We start from the raw sequence: 16,993 nt of genomic DNA, 5'->3' as shown, positions 1-16,993 counted from the left end.
AGAAGGAAGTTCAAAGATTGCAAGTTTTATCCAACCATAGAGCACAGGGAAAACTGAAAATCTCAGCATGCCCACAAAATGGATATTTCTGCCCTTGCCTTTACATTTTAACCTGAGATGTAGAGACTTCTAGTTCCTCATATCATGTAGCAAACACATTCAATGAGCAGCAGTTGTGTAAGATTAAGAAAACTAGAGAGATGTATATCACCTAGCAGCTTGGCTTTTTTTACTATAATGACCAGAGTTGTCAGCTATATCCCAGCAGTTTCTGTTCCTTTTGTGGCTTTGTCACTGCTTTCTGCTGTTCTCAGTGTTGGATTTTATGCTGGATGGACTGCATTTGCCTTTTCCGTCCCGTCTTTAAATGGACACTTAAGGGACACACGGTGGTTTCTTCTAGAAATCCTTCATTTCAATGCAAAAATGTTCCTCCAGTCCCAGGAGCTGTACATCAGCAGGATACTGGCATTTTAGAATAGCAGAAAATAAGGAAAAGAAGACGGTGGAGAATTTAGGGGGCCCTTTAGGAAGGCTGCCCATCAAAGTCCACATCTGCCCACTTTGTGCCAGCCAAAGTCTCTCCCTCTCTGATCCCCAGTTTTTCCACACAGAAATAGATTCAGAATATAAAGCCATTTTACACGCAGCAGGCACTGGTTCTCGCTCACTGGAAGATGTCAGATGCGTAAAGACATCACGTAACAAGATTTTCCCTCTAATGGAGCTCTTATGCAGCAGGAGCAATTGCTTTTATGGTGAAGTTATCTTCATAGCTGTCAGAATGATCTAAGGCTGGTGGTATTTGCTGGCAGAGACTGCTCTAGTGAAGTATGTGCAGTCTGCTCCATCCTACCCCCTTCTTATTGTTTAAATTTGAGGAATGAGGGGTTGGTTGGGACTGAATTTCTACACAGAATTCTTACTCATAGGTAATGGGCCTTGGGGAGGAGACCTATTAATAATGACTAATTTGGGGGCAGGTATCAGGTGAATGCAGGCTGCAAATGGTGAAAATACTTTCTTTATCAGAGGGAAACAGCCCTGAAAGAACACTTATCTAGGAACAAATAGTGTTTTACAAACAAAATAACCAAGGTGATAGGCACACACCGGCAGCATCAGCATCTCTCTGCCCATGGAGGGACCCCAGGCTGTTCCTGTCCCTCCAGCACTGTGTCACAAACTGCACTCCCACAAACTTGCTCTCATCCCAGCATCCATGTGCCAGTACAGCCTCCTGCAGCTTCATGCTACACTGTCCTCTCCCTTTTGGCTGGAAGGCAGGGTATCCACCCCTGCATCCCAAACAGACCCAGCCGAGTCATTCCATCCGGCCCCTGAATATTTGCAGACATTTGCTGCTCTGTCATGACCTGCTTTCAAGTGTGTCTAAATCTCTACAGTAAGCTCAGAACTGAAAGCATGACCTAGAACTAGACTTTTTTTTGTAGGAGCAAAGTAATGCCTTGTTGTGACGCAATGCCTCTGTGTTGAACAGCTTTGGTTTCCTTGCTGCTGTTTCCCATTGCAGACTCGTATACGATGTATTGTCAGCCATCGCTCCTCAGTCTCCACCTGCCTATTTCTAGGTTTCTCCTCCTTGTGCATCTGTGTTTGGGATTATTTTTTCTCAAGTGCATCAGCATGCGTTCTCTCAGGTGGCATCTCATGATGTTATTCCTCTCTGGACTTCTGTATTATTCTCCCTGGTGCACACACCACTGGGATTCTGGTCTGATAGCACTGGCTGAGAACACCATGTGAACAACCAAATAATTTCAGATCAACGTATTATGTATCTATTTGCAACAGAACCATGCATTGGTATATTTCACATGTACACATCCTAAAATAACTAAGCCAAAGGGTAATTTCCACCTGGGCACTCTCTGTCAAAATAAACAGCAGGAAGTCATCAGGATAAGATGAAACTGAAACCTTCATGTTCTTTATCCTCTCTTACTTGTAGTGTTAGTAAGTGGGATGGAAAAGAAATATAAAGCTCTGGCCTTGTACAGGCAGGAAGTAACTTAAAGGAAACTTCCTGGCTTAGGTTGAGAGGTATTTCTTCCAATATTAGTTCATTTAGGTTCAAACCATTGAAGTTATTACTGAGCTGGGTTGGATTTGAATAGATGCCATAGACATGAATTGTTGTAGTGTTGCCCAGGTCCCTGAGCCATACACTCAACCCCTGTAGATATTTTTTAACTTACTTTATCTTTCTTTCTTCCTGCCTCAGTCCCAGGAAGAAGTTTGTGATTTGCTGCATGCTGCTCCCTTCCAAAATATTTTGCCCAGGGTCTACATCAAAGGTAAGAAGCTGAGAGGGAAGCAGTGGACAGACTCAAAGGTCTCTGCCCAGAAGCTGTTTCTCTCTCATTTCTGCTGAGGATTAGTTCTGGCCCTGCTTCCCCCTCGAAATAGATAAGTGGATACAGCCAAAAGTCAGGTGGAAACAAATGCCAAGAGTGCATTTTCTGTAGCCTAGTTACAGACTGAAACCTTAGTCAGTTTGGGGGTTCCCTTAAGGTTTTAAAGCCATTTTGCAGCCTCTTTGGAGAATGACAGCATGAAATGTCCATCTCAACAGGGTTGATCAGGAACAGGAACATGCTTTTGGACATGTGTGATTAAGCTGCTGCTGAGACTGCAATCGCACATCCCTCCCTTCTCTGCATCACTGGTTCCCTCATTTGCTGTCGGTTTGGCTCACTGATCCAAAGTCTCGTTGGATGGTTGCTGGGGGGCAGCTCTGAGCAAACTCGGCGGAAATTGCGGGTCTCCACTTCCTCCTCTCATTTCACTGTTTGCTGCTCGCTTGACAGAAGGAGAACGCTTGGAGGTGCGCATGAAGCGTCTCGAAGCCAAGTATGCCCCACTTCACCTGGTTCCCTTAATAGAGAGGCTGGGCACTCCGCAGGTAAGGATTTCATTGAAAGGGATGGCTGTTGAGAATTCGTAGCAGTCCCCAGATGGCCTGTGTGGCCTTGGGAGAGTGATCCTATTTTTATTTTTTATATATATATATTTTTTTTTTTCAAAACATCAATCGGACAAGCGAATCACAATCCTTGCCCTAGCAGACACCTTGAAGGGAAATTTGTGAGCGGGTCCAGAGATGGTGTGTTGCTGCCTCCGCTCTGGAGAGCTGGCAGGGAGCTGTAAGGCAAGCGTGCTAGAAGCCAGCTCTGATTAAGAACAACTCTGAAAAACTCTCCCTCTCCATTTTAAAAAGATGGAAAATCCCTGGGGTGGTTCAAGGGAAGCTTTGCAGGTCTCTCCCTGACTCAACAAATTGCCATCGCTTTTGGGGATCCCGTTTCAGGGCTGCAGTGTGGTATATTTTTAAGCTCATCCCTGTCAAGGAATACATCAGAGAATGGTTTCCCTCCTAGCACATGCTTAGAGCTTCAGCACATGCTTAAAATTACAGCTCCATTTAAGTGTCTTCTTGAGGTGGGTCTCGGCTTGGAAAAGATCTCTTGTGCAGAAACTGAGTACTGTTAAAAATATCTCCATAGACTGATCAATGTAATGGGTAAATTTGAGCTCCATTGATAACAATAGCCAACCTTCCACTGCCTGCTTAGTGGGGTTGATGGGATAAAAGTCATTCAAATGATTAATGAACCAACACCCTTTTTCTATAATTACTGCTGAGGGAGTGGAACGAACAGATGTATGAGGTGACAAATCTACGGCAGGCAGAAAGTTGTTAATTTTTTTTCTTGTTTTTCTCATGGATCAATGACGTTTTGAACTTTGCTTCATTGGAAACCATATGAAACAAAAAAAATTTGGCCATATAACTGAGGGCTTTGTCTTACTTCGTAGACACTTCTCTTACTTCCCATCGGCTTCCTTTTAAAGGAGACACTCGAGAAAAAGAATTCACCTCTGTGTTTTTGTGTCTTTGTGTTGGTCTTTCTATCTCTCCTTCTTTCCATGCAAATTCATCATTGAAATCTGCTATTAGAGTCCACTCGTTGCTTATCTCTGCCATAGTTATGACGGTGATGAAAACAAAAAAGGTATTTCATGTCCTGCTAAAAATTAATTTTTCCGTAAACTGTTCCCATATTCATCACACAGGTACAGCTGAGCACCAGATCTTTTTTGAGCTCAGATGAACGCAAGAGTCACTTTGTATAGGTGCCTCCATAGCTTCTAAGCTTGCTCCTTATGCAGTTTTGGACATGCATTTTGGAAATGCAGTTTTGGACACAGGCCATATGGGATTTTTTTCCTGCAGAACGCATAAGTGCCTTTTAGCAACTGTCCAGAATCTGAGCAGAAGTTGGCTGCTAGATGCCTCTCCCAAAAGGTGGCCCTATGCATTTCATCTAATTACATGCTGTGAAGGGGCTGAGCCAGAGGCTGCTGTAGTTATTGGGGATCTATCAGTCTTTGCAGGCTTTGGGTACTGTTCTTGCATGTTTGCCAGTTAACAAGCTGTAAAAGAGGTCTGGCACAACCAGATTTATCCAATGCAGGAAAACTGTCAGTGATTGTTGTAAACAACTTTATTTTGCATTGGGTATCCAGAGGCAACTGTTTCATAGGTTATTCATAGAGAACTGGGGGGTGTATGTGTCAAAGTGGTTCATTAAAGGAATCCTTTCCCTTGTAATGCTGATCATAGGGGTACGTAGTAAGGGATTTCCAAAAGTGCTTGGTTAGTCTATTTTTTTTCATTGGAGATAATAAGAGCCTTTCATTTTGAAGAGAGAAGGAATAGTAGAGCCAGCACAGTGACATCCTTTGAGAATTTATCTAGAGAGCACCCTTCCTCTCCTGATCTTAGAGACCAGTGAGACCCCAGACTGCGAGGCAGATCTGGTCACGAGACTAAAAGCTCTCCAGCTGCCTCCACCATGTTAAATATCTACTCAACAGTAACAGTCCTGTATTGGAGACTGGTCTTAAGGTGATGGATTTTAGAACCAAATTCTGTCTGTGAATGTGAATAACTGAGTGGCGCTACATCCTTTGAACACCAAGTATGTCCTCTTCTAGGTAAAGATTTCTTCAGATACAGTATACTAAGATCATTGGACTAGTTTGTTCTCAAAAGTACCTGTTCTATCACTAGGTGCTAGCATTACTGTTTGCTAAGATATAATTTATCTGTGAAATGGCTTTACTTCTTTTCAGTCCCCATTTTGCCATCACAGACTAGTGTGTGGAGATACTAATCTGTACCCATAAGAGTTTGGAGCAGGTGAGGAGAATAAGTGTACAGCCTTTAACTATAAAAACAAGCTGGATAAAATAAATGTTTACTTGCTAAGCAAACATATGCAGGTGCATGCTATAAAACTGGTGATATCATTCCTATGTTTAACAAATCTAGGGATTCCAGACCCAATCTGGCCTCTGCACCGCAATACAGCTTTCCCTTGATATTTGCTATTAGTTGAACATTAATTGATCCGAGGCTCCCAGAACGTCCTTGAAATTGTGGCACAAGCAGGAATTGTAATGCTTCTCATTTCAATAGCCACCAAACTAAGAATGCTTTAGGTTACTGCCAGCATAAACTAACAGTCAGGAAAGGGGATGTGCAGGGATATTCATGTATTTTTAGAGTGGAATAAAGATCACCCAAGTAAACCAAGCATAATTCATGTTCTTAATGTCTGGCCAGGACATGTGCTTGCCCGTTGTACCAGATGCTCTGAGCCCCCGCCGTGATTCTGGTGGGAATGACATTTTCATAGGCATTACAGGGACAGCTGGAAACGGACCAAATGCTTAAAAACTACTTAAAGCTCCGGGAAGTCCTCTGGGAGAGGCGGGCGGTCAGTAAATGTCACGCTTGCTCTGCACGCCTCTGCCAAAGTGGTGGAGAGGGGGGAAAAGGCTCTGCCTGAGGGGCCAGGGCACCGTGGCAGCCACTCGCCTCCCCGGGGAGAGCACGGCAGAGCCGGAGCCTCCTGCAGCCGCTGGCACGACCCCAGCAGCACTTGGCTCCCATTTCCCATGTTAGTTTTGGCAGCACTGCAAAGAGAAGTCAGTAACGCGGCTGGAAATGGGGAGCTAAGAGGGTACCAGGGCAGCGAGCAAACTCCACGCTTGCACCCCAGCCCCACGCAGGGGGTCCGTGCTCCCGTGCCAGGATGTGTCCCTGCTTGCTTATTTAAAATCCCCCTCCCCCCCTTCTTTTTTTTCTCTCTCGGGGAGCAATGGGGCTGAAATTAAGTCAGTTCTCTTCTAATTTTCCTCTAGTGTCAAAGCCAAATGAACTCCGTCCAGTGGAGCCATTCCAGATTTGTACATGTAATTCTGAGTGGGGATGTCACCGAAATTCTCCACACGTGAAGCTTCCACATCTGGAAAAAAATATTATTTGACTTTCTTATAAACCACAGGTTTTCCAGTATTAAGGTTCCAGTGGCTTCTCATGTTCCTCAGAACTGTTTAACCCTACCTACAAAAGAAACCAAGAAAGCCATAGGCTATCTACATTTTTAAAGAGATGATGGCAATGTCCTGGGAAGCAAAATGTCCCTGTTGTCTCCTGTTTTATTTTCATAATCTGCAGAAATCATGAAATTAAACCCAGCAACACTGAGTAGCAGTAACAGAACAGCGTGCTAGCAAAATTAAGGATCAGTATTTCTGATCAGAGCTTCACCTTCAGCTTTTGTTTTCTGACGTATGTAGTTATTTCAAAAGATACTTAGGTTGGTGAAATGCAATTAAGCACAACATTAAGCCTTCTTCCATTTGAGGGATGAGTATTCTCTGGTGGGGAGTGCCATGGGAGCAGCCATCAGAGGTAAGGTTGGTCCTTGTATGGGATGTGTGCTAACTTGGAAAGAGCCAGGGAGACTGGGAACCATTAAGTCCAGTGAGAGGGTACATCTGTATCATGTTGTCACTTCTGTTTCTTTGGTTGTCCTCTTCCTCAGCAAATAGCCATTGCCCGGGAGGGTGACTTGCTGACCAAGGAGCGGTTATGCTGCGGGCTGTCCATGTTCGAGGTGATCCTGACACGGATTAGGAGCTACCTGCAGGACCCAATCTGGCGCGGGCCACCCCCGACGAACGGGGTCATGCACGTGGACGAGTGCGTGGAGTTCCACCGGCTCTGGAGTGCCATGCAGTTTGTGTACTGCATCCCCGTGGGCACCAACGAGTTCACTGCAGAGTGAGTGTCCACTGGTCAGCTCTGCCGTTAGCACTGCTCGCAAGCTAGAGGGGCCAGCAAGCCCCTGAGATGCCCTCAGCTGCAGCGATAGCTTCAGCCAGTGTAGGGGTAGAGAGCAAACATGGGTCCTTGATGAAAGGACTTTGCTGTGCATGGACACAAAGAGATGCCCAGAGAGCCTTTTATCTGAACAGCTGGGGAAAAGAGCAATGTAAATGGATATGCCCAAGGTGACATGCAGAAGGAATGGGTAGATGTGCCAACAACCCAAGTCAGAGGCAAGGTCCTCATCTACCATGCCATGTGATTCACCCTGCACAGTCTGGCCCCGGTGTAATTCTGTGTGTCTCCTGCTGAGTTCATTTTCTCTAGGTGGACACCCACTTTCTAGGAGTAGGACTGAATCTGATTTCCCTAGGAATTCACCAAAGAAAGTTCCTAGTGCCATTGTAGGACTTCTCTTACCTAACTCTATCCTATCATCTCTCGCCATCCCATCACCTTTTCCTCCTTCCAGGCAGTGCTTTGGAGATGGTCTAAACTGGGCAGGTTGCTCTATCATTGTTCTCCTTGGACAGCAACGGCGCTTTGACCTCTTTGACTTCTGCTACCACCTGCTGAAGGTGCAGAGGCAGGACGGGAAGGACGAAATCATAAAAAATGTGGTAAGTTGAAGGGTGAGGTCCCAAAGGACCTGAACCAGCACACTTATCTCTCTGTTTTCTGTCTTGCTTTGTCCAAACTCATAAATTACAGCCATGCCCGGTGTTAACCTTATTCAAACTGGACACAGTCGCTGTGAGATTTCCATCTGCAGTCTCAGCAGAGAGGCCAAGGTTTTAATTGTCTTGACAGTCAAATCCTTTTTCTCCCAAAGCTTTTGCTTTCTTCCTGGGGTTGGGAAGCTGGAGCAGAGAAGCTGGTATTTCCAGTAACTATCCTGTGATCTCAGTGGCTTTATCAATAAGCGGCTGGGAGTCTAGACTTTAGATCAGTTAACTTAGGACCACTCGCTGACCTTGTTAATGCTCTGCCTTGAGTTATCAAACCCTATAATGAAGTGAGTCACCGGTCCCTGGGAGGTGCTAAGTGGAACTGTAACACGTGTTATAGCCGCTTTGCCTTAGCAAAGATTTCTCAGCAGCAGGGCAGAGGTACTGGTACTTTCTAGTGGGTCAGATGACATAAGACTCTCTTCATCTCTTGTTTTTCTCCCTCACCATCGTTCCAGCCCTTGAAGAAGATGGCTGACAGGATCAGGAAGTATCAGATCCTGAACAACGAGATATTTGCCATCCTGAACAAGTACATGAAGTCAGTGGAAACAGACAGTTCCACAGTGGAGCACGTGCGCTGCTTCCAGCCCCCAATCCACCAGTCGCTGGCCACCACCTGCTAGTGTGGACACAGACCCCACAGGGGTTGGGAAGGGAGAAGGGACTGAACCCAGAAGAGCTGTGAGGGGTAAACTCAACAGTGTGAGACCTGGCAACAAAGACTGGGTAGGCCTACTACGCACGAGGATGCATCTTCCCATCTGGCCCTGTTTGAGTGCATGTTCTTCTGTACCATCCCTGTGATTGGTTTTACTTGTAGCTTTCAGACTTGGGGGTGGGTGGGGGCGGGTGGGCGAAATGTGCTTTTCTTCCATGAAGTGGTCCGGTTTTTCCCTGTGATTCATCCAGTCGAACACATCACTCTGAAGCCATACTGCGGCCCCAAGTGTGGGGGTCCTGGTGGAAGAGCTCTGGGCTTCCACAGTGCTGGGAGCCTGCTCCCACCCCAGAAGCAATGGGGCAAATTGATCCCCCTCTCTGACATGTGCCACCAGCCATGGAGCAGGAGGGTCTGAAGACAAGCCCCTGATCCACTCGCTGGGGGAAGAAGGGATGAAGGCAGGATGTCACCTGTGGCAGCAGCCTGAGGATCAAGTGATGGGTGCAGAGGAGCCATGCGGGGCTGGTCTTGGATAACTGCGTGCCCCAGGCTGGGGCTTGCTTCCTGCTCTCTGCTGAGTTGTTGGCTTTTCTAGCATCTTTTTCAGGGAGCTTTGGCACGAGGATTTCAGAATAGCAATGATGTAGTTGCCAAATAACTCCTCAGCACTTCATAGCTGGGGAAAGAAAAAATGGCATGGCTTTTTCCCTTCTATGGGATATCTGCTTATTTTAATACAAAGGGTTCTCCCCTGAAGACACATCTTCCATGGACTAAAGATTTCTTACAGACTATGGAAAAGGCTGCATTCATGTGAATGTGCTCTTGAACATATTAATTTGGGTGGAATTAATCCCTGGTCCTGACAGGAGACAGGTGTAGTTACCTTGACCATACGTTATCTTTGATCTTCAGCCAAGGATGAGAGCTGGATGTGTAATTTGTGTATGTTCTGGGATGCTATTCTCCCTTCTTTTAGTGGCACAGCCACCAAAGATCTTTAATCAGAGAATAGTGACTATCAGCAGGGCTTAGGAAACTTCCCCTCACTCAGAAATGATGTGATTATTTAGAAAAGGTAAAATGCAGGATAAGCATTAAAAAACCCCAGAATTTTCCAGGCTCAAAAGCATTCAGAGGGAACACTGGAGTTTCCCACTCGGCTAATCTAAGATCCCTGGATATTGTGAACAAATTTAGTAGCAACTTTAAGAATTTCAGAACTCATGGTCTTCCCTGCTTCCCCTCAGTAGTGTCACTGACGTGATACAAGAGCTTGTGCTTGAAGTTAAAGGAGATCAAACCACATGCTCCAAGAGAAAACGATGCTAGCCTCACCACTGGCAATATTTTAATTTCTCAGCTTTAGCCAGGTCACAGCAGATAATTGCTGTTACACTATACAGCTGTCATAATACATATTTCTTTCATGCATTTCATCATGCCTTGTAAACTGCATGCTATTACAGATGCTAAAAAGGCAGAGCCTGGGCATTTATTCTCTCAGAGGGAACATACAGTTAATTAGTAGAAATGTCCCAGCTGGAGTATTTTGTAGTTGGAAACAACAGCCAGCACACAACTATTAGCAAGAGCAGATCTTGCTGGGTGGGATGAATTTGTTCTTGCAGACACTCATCACCTACTCCCTTGATAATCAATAAATACCCCACACGTGAAAAGTGCTGGACATTTTCACACCTCGAGTTTCCTTTAATTACTGAGACCAACGTTTAAACTGCAGGGAAGAAATTGTGCAGCACAGTAATCTGAAAGTAAAATGAAATCTCAGGAAGTCTGGCTGAAATCTTTGAGTGGCAGGGAAGGACCCAGCCCAGCAAGGCAAGTTGTTCCCTCTGTGTCATGAGGAAGAGCAGCAGAAGAGCATCTGGAACCTGATGACACTGCAGGGCTCTTGCTCCCTATTTACTCTTCCACTGAGGATGTCAGTTCTGGTTTTCCATCGTTTTCCAACACTTCTACACTACTGGAACAAGGGTATCTACAGATATATATTTTTAAAAGGAAGAGGAAAATCAAGCACTTTATTTTTTGTGGAAAACAAGATACAAGGAAGATAGATCCAATCAAGATCCTATTTTTCCTGACCTAATAGTAAGTGCTTGCTATTTTGGTATGAAAGCGTTGCTGAAAAGGTGGCACAAGTCCCTGTCTGGCTCTCAGAGCCACCTCTGAGCACAGCACAAATTAAATGTCCTACTGTGTCTGACATGGTATGGGATGTTGGAGCCTTCTCGGAAACCAGTACGAGCAAGAAGTTAATACAGAAGGATGAACTGTACCACATGGCCCAGTCTCAACTACCTGGACAAAATAGGATATAGTAAGGTGACTTTAAATGCCAGTTTTCATCTGTTTAGGTCTGGAGTGAGCCATGAGATATTTTACCTAAACACAAATATCACTTTACATTCTTTTGCTGTAGTTTTGCCATAGTAATTCCCTGAAACCCTGCAAAACACAGTTGCGTGTACTTGGAAGAACAGGTAAATGGAATCTATTTGTTGCCCTCAGATCTGCTGGCAAAAATGCAAAATCCCTTCAGATTCTGAGGGCTGAAATGTTTTGAGCAAAATGTCCAAAAGTGCATGAACAAAATGTAAAGTGTTTTTTGACTGTAGAGTGTACGCAGATGTTTTGCCTTGTTGCTCAAGTAGTGTGAGATATCAGCTAGGAATAATCTTATGGTCTTCATTTCTGAGGTTTGATGTTATTGTCCTTTTATTATCTAAAGGATGCAAATAGTCTTTAGCTTCAGTTCTGTAACCCTCCTTGACTGTATATCTTGACTGAAAGAGATCCAGGCTTAGGTCTTTAAAGAACTCCACGAAAATGGATTATTTTCTTCCTCCTGTCCTTTTTTTTTTAATGTCATAGTTGTTAATGGAAATAGGGGGAAAAAAATGTGACAGTAGGGCTAAATAGTAACAGATTGCCACAGGGTCAGGCATATTCTCCAAACTTTCTGCCAAGTTTGGGTGTCTTCCTCACAGATAAGCTCTAATCCTATAGTTCTCAGCCTTTTACAATTTGCAGTCCCCAAATACTTTTTTTCCTAGGGAAATGGGGACCCCTGTCTGGATACTTTAATTCCACTGACTACAAGCTTGCTTTTTTACCTACATTTTCCTGCTTACTCTGAAGTAGTCTGCACACTCCCCAGGGTTTACCAGCCACCACTTGGAATGTCTACTTCAAAGACAAGTTGTTGGCTCAATACAGGAGTTACAGGGGGAAGAAAGGATGGCCTGTGTCATGAATGAAGTCAGATTAGGTTATTTTAACGTTCCCTCCAGCTTTGACATTATAAGATGTGAGTATTGGCAGTGCACTTGCCTTCCTTGGGTGATGCTACACTTGACTTTCAATGATACAATAGAAAGGGGAAGCAAACTAATTCAAGCTCAGCACTTCAGTGGTTTTCCTTTTAAACTCTGACAGCACTTATTAGCGTTGAACAACACCTTAGTCCTTTTTCTCCTGCATTACTCCAGTCCAGTAGGTTCATGCGTGTTTAAGAACAAAAGAAAAAAAAGAATTGAAGGTGTAAAAAACCAAGAAAATATTCTCAGAAACTTGTCAAATGTACCATATTTGTATGAAAAGCTGCTTGAGTTATTTTGTACAATGAATTTTATTTATGGTGAGGTATATTTACGCTCGTGATCTGATAACGGTGTTAAATTTTTGATCCATATTTGCTATGCAGCTGAAGATGATATTTCGGTTTTGTATTATTATTTTTTGCTGTTGTTCTAAAATTCAGCTAACAGAAGCTGCCATCTCCATTAGAAATGCTTCTGCAAGAGTAAAGCATCTGGTACATAGTGATATGTCCCGTAACACCGCAACCAACAGTGTGTACAACAAATGTGGGATGACTTTTGTGATGAAGAGAAATAAAAATTGGGCTCATTCATGAAATGGGCAGACTTTACCTTGTGGTGTCATCATTGTTGTGATAACTATTATTTAGGGAGAGCCTCTGATTGCATCTGGCACAAAGAAAAAGCTAAGAAGAATAACGGCAGTATTTTGTTAATAAAAATGTCAAGCTTTTGTCAAAAACAAAGAAAAAAAATGAAGCTTTGTGGCCAACACCAAATCAAGCAAACAATTTTTCCTATCAAAGAGTTGATAATTCTTGAGAAAAACATCCTTCTGCAACAAATTCTCATTTGAAAACATGTTTTAGTATAAGAGGGCTGGGGGAGGGAAAATTATATAATTATTTTTAATAGAATTTGACAGGTCCTACTTAAAACAAAGCTAAACGGAGGAGCTAATTTCCTCTCATTACCACAGCCTTGTCAACTCAACAGGGGCCTTTTTATTCCAGGAAACTCTCTTTGTTACTTTTTTTCCAAGTTTTCAGTTGAACCCATTTGTAGGTTTGTGTTAAAAGCATCCGAGGAGCAGCCGTGGCTGTTGACCACAGAAGGAGCAGTGGGGACTGAGGGGAAAGGACCTTCTGGGTACGGAGGAATTAGGGTGAAAGGACTGACATGGATCTATGGGAGTTGGAGCACTTACGCTACATCAACTCTAGACAAAATACTGTAACTGATGTTGCCTTTCGTAGCTTTTTCCCAAGGTTTGCTCACGGGAACAGCTTCCTAGCTTAAGAGAAATAAAAATGGAATGATTCTTCATGTAAAATCGGAAGTGGACTTTACACCATGACCAGGCAGCTCTGTTGATCCTTCTGGTGTGCTTTGAGTCACGGGGCACATGATGTGCCTGCAGCTTTGTGTGTAACACGCTGCTGCGGAGGATTATTTGCTTGATGGTTGAAAGTTGCCCAATGTTTACTGATTTCAACATGGCTCTGCAACAGGGAATGGCAGAGAGAAGAGCAGAACTTTCTTCCTAACTCAGCCACTGATACCAGGCAGGTTGTTTGGTTTTCATCCTTTCCTCCATCAATATTTCTTTTTTGTTCTTCTTTTAAACTAATTTTAGCTGCTGTCTCGCAGACACCCCAGTATTAACACCAGCCTTAAGAAGTGCTGAGAGCTCACAGGCTGCATGGCCACCTGGAGCCAGAAGCAATACTATCAGGGTACAGTTTCGGACAACTGCCCCTAAGGGATCAGCAAAGACAAAGGCCCACATTTTTCTTCTTCCTAATGTTTCTAAATATGTTTACATCCTCAGATTAAAGGCACTCCACCAGTGTGAAGAAAAGTTCATTACTAATTATTTTATTCTTTCGAAAGCATAACAAAATGACCCTTTCTGTGACCCCTTCTGCAAGCCAGGAGTGCCTTTCACATCTAGTTTTGCTTGACTTAGAGTTCTGATGCAAACATCTGGCAGATAAGAGGTCTGCAAACAAAGGATCTGCTGATTGCACGTCACTTCACCTAGTGGCACTCACTGCTGCTCTGATGCCTCCACCTTATCCATCACCAACCAACCCAACGCTCCTGTTCTGCCAACACACATGCTTTATGGGGCCACAGTGACCTGGATCACTGAACTGATCTGGATAATAAAATTAACATCCCTGGGAGAAACGTGTTGGGGTGTGTTTTATGGCCTAATGACCCTGGATCACTCAGCTGCCCCACAGCTCAGACCCACAGGTATGTGCACTGGCACAAGGAGGGCACTACAGCAAGTGTGGGAACCCACCATGGGTGTGATGGGCTTGGGAACTCTCTGTTGGTGGTGTTGTCTAAACTACTGCAGCATGAAATGGCAACCACAGCCACTGCACAGACGGTTACCTTGAGATAGGCTGAATTAAAAGCTGTCTGCTCAACAAAGTCCAGTCTTTCCAGCTTTGAGCATCCTTTCATGTAGTGCTGCAATCACCTTTTAACCTCCAATCCCTTCCATAGAGATTTGCTCCCTCCCAACACCTCTCTGTCTGCAGTGGGGAACAGTGCTCTGCACAGATGTCAACAACACTCACCCACAAAGGCTCAGAAAAGATTTTCGCTGCAGTTCAACTGTCAGTAAACACACCACCATCATCCATAGTATGACACAGGCTGCATGGCCACCTGGAGCCAGAAGCAATACTATCAGGGTACAGTTTCGGACAACTGCCCCTAAGGGATCAGCAAAGACAAAGGCCCACATTTTTCTTCTTCCTAATGTTTCTAAATATGTTTACATCCTCAGATTAAAGGCACTCCACCAGTGTGAAGAAAAGTTCATTACTAATTATTTTATTCTTTCGAAAGCATAACAAAATGACCCTTTCTGTGACCCCTTCTGCAAGCCAGGAGTGCCTTTCACATCTAGTTTTGCTTGACTTAGAGTTCTGATGCAAACATCTGGCAGATAAGAGGTCTGCAAACAAAGGATCTGCTGATTGCACGTCACTTCACCTAGTGGCACTCACTGCTGCTCTGATGCCTCCACCTTATCCATCACCAACCAACCCAACGCTCCTGTTCTGCCAACACACATGCTTTATGGGGCCACAGTGACCTGGATCACTGAACTGATCTGGATAATAAAATTAACATCCCTGGGAGAAACGTGTTGGGGTGTGTTTTATGGCCTAATGACCCTGGATCACTCAGCTGCCCCACAGCTCAGACCCACAGGTATGTGCACTGGCACAAGGAGGGCACTACAGCAAGTGTGGGAACCCACCATGGGTGTGATGGGCTTGGGAACTCTCTGTTGGTGGTGTTGTCTAAACTACTGCAGCATGAAATGGCAACCACAGCCACTGCACAGACGGTTACCTTGAGATAGGCTGAATTAAAAGCTGTCTGCTCAACAAAGTCCAGTCTTTCCAGCTTTGAGCATCCTTTCATGTAGTGCTGCAATCACCTAAACACCAGGCAATTCCCTTAACCCCTGCACAATCAGGTCACTGGCAGAAAGAGAAGGATTTACTCTTTCTTTGAAGCAGCAAACAGCTGCTTGGAGCCCTCCAACTATACAAAGCCACAGCAGAATATTGCAACCCTTCTGAAAGTTTCCACAGGAGCTGTGCCTACCAGACATCCAAGGGCAAAAGTTTCCATTACCTTTTAGCAGGATGCTTACACTATTATTTGTAACACAGGACAATTGATACCCAGTATTTTTCCATCATTTTTTCCAGACCATAAGAGATGAGCAGAGAAGAGCAGGGGAAAGAAAAGCCTTTTGATGTTGCTAAAGAGGTTATTTGCATGCAAAGCTCTCTTGCTCTACCCCCTGGATTCCAGTCAAGTATTTGGCCTGGAAACCAGTATTTCAGGAGGAACTGCATTGTTATAAGATGAGCTGCTAAGGAAAACTCCCTGATTTCTGATGAGTTATTTTGAAGGGAACATCTGATGCGAGTACCAACCAGTGAGGTCATAGCTTGGAGCTGAATTCCCTTAATTACAGCCTTCCCATTAAAATGAGGATATGAACCAATAACAGAGGCATCGGTTGCATCCCTGCTTTATTGTTATCAGTCTGAACTTGCCCTTGACTAAGCATAGTAGGCAATTCCATGCCAATCCTACCTGGCTTTTAACTCCCGTAGTGCCATACGCAGCCTTGCTAAATCCATCAAATGCAGCTCTTGTGATGCAGTGATTTTATATACCACACCCCCACAGCCCCCGCACCAGAGAGAAAGAAATGACACTTGTGTCCTACAGTTGATTGCAAGATCTGACTAACACTTTTCCCACGGTGGTGACAACTAGGCACGCTCCTTCCCTGGTGCCTGATAGACTCAGCTCACACTGTGGCATCCTCTCCTTTTTAGACATCTTCCCTGTCATGTCTCCTCTCTTCCCAAAGCTGAGAACAGCTTCTACTGGAGGTTGCACCCCTTGTCAAATCTGGGAAAAGTGGCCCATGGGGTCAAATATTTTTTGGGATGAAGTGTGGTACATAAACACACATGTCTGTGGTCACTTAGCCCTTTCCTTTAGGAAATCATGCTGACAGGGGAAGGTAAAGCTGTAGCCCAGAGTGCCTTTTGCTTTTGAGTGCACCACTCACTCTGTGGCAGTCATTTATGACCATGACCAAAAAAAAGATTATTTTAACCTCCAATCCCTTCCATAGAGATTTGCTCCCTCCCAACACCTCTCTGTCTGCAGTGGGGAACAGTGCTCTGCACAGATGTCAACAACACTCACCCACAAAGGCTCAGAAAAGATTTTCGCTGCAGTTCAACTGTCAGTAAACACACCACCATCATCCATAGTATGAGCTGAACCACGGGGCCATGATGGAGCCTGCCAACTGAATAGTAACAAATAAAAGGGTATAAAATGAGCCTGAGTGATGGAGGAACCCATGGTCTGGAGCTGACTTTCTCAGGACTGGGATTCAGCATGGAGGCGGTTAAGTTTTAAATCACAGCTGCTGATGGCGAAATTGTGTCCTGGACTTCTGATCTTGTGCTACACGACACTTTAC

General features: G+C 44.5%; 1 protein-coding gene across 1 annotated transcript in view; it reads left to right on the top strand.

The window, feature by feature from the left end:
- CYFIP2 (cytoplasmic FMR1 interacting protein 2) overlaps positions 1-12,554 on the top strand; it is a 60,056-nt gene extending 47,502 nt beyond the window's left edge. Inside the window, exons 27-31 of the mRNA XM_014948048.1 lie at positions 2,246-2,318; positions 2,832-2,926; positions 6,921-7,159; positions 7,677-7,824; positions 8,391-12,554. Coding sequence (XP_014803534.1) covers positions 2,246-2,318; positions 2,832-2,926; positions 6,921-7,159; positions 7,677-7,824; positions 8,391-8,558 — 723 coding nt within the window. The 3' untranslated portion in view covers positions 8,559-12,554. The remainder of the gene's footprint in view (positions 1-2,245; positions 2,319-2,831; positions 2,927-6,920; positions 7,160-7,676; positions 7,825-8,390) is intronic.
- Positions 12,555-16,993: the final 4,439 nt, after the last annotated feature.

Source organism: Calidris pugnax, unplaced genomic scaffold (assembly GCF_001431845.1).
Source record: "Calidris pugnax isolate Ruff unplaced genomic scaffold, ASM143184v1 scaffold27, whole genome shotgun sequence".
Lineage (NCBI taxonomy): Eukaryota > Metazoa > Chordata > Aves > Charadriiformes > Scolopacidae > Calidris > Calidris pugnax.
This window is presented reverse-complemented; position numbering and strand designations above follow the sequence as displayed.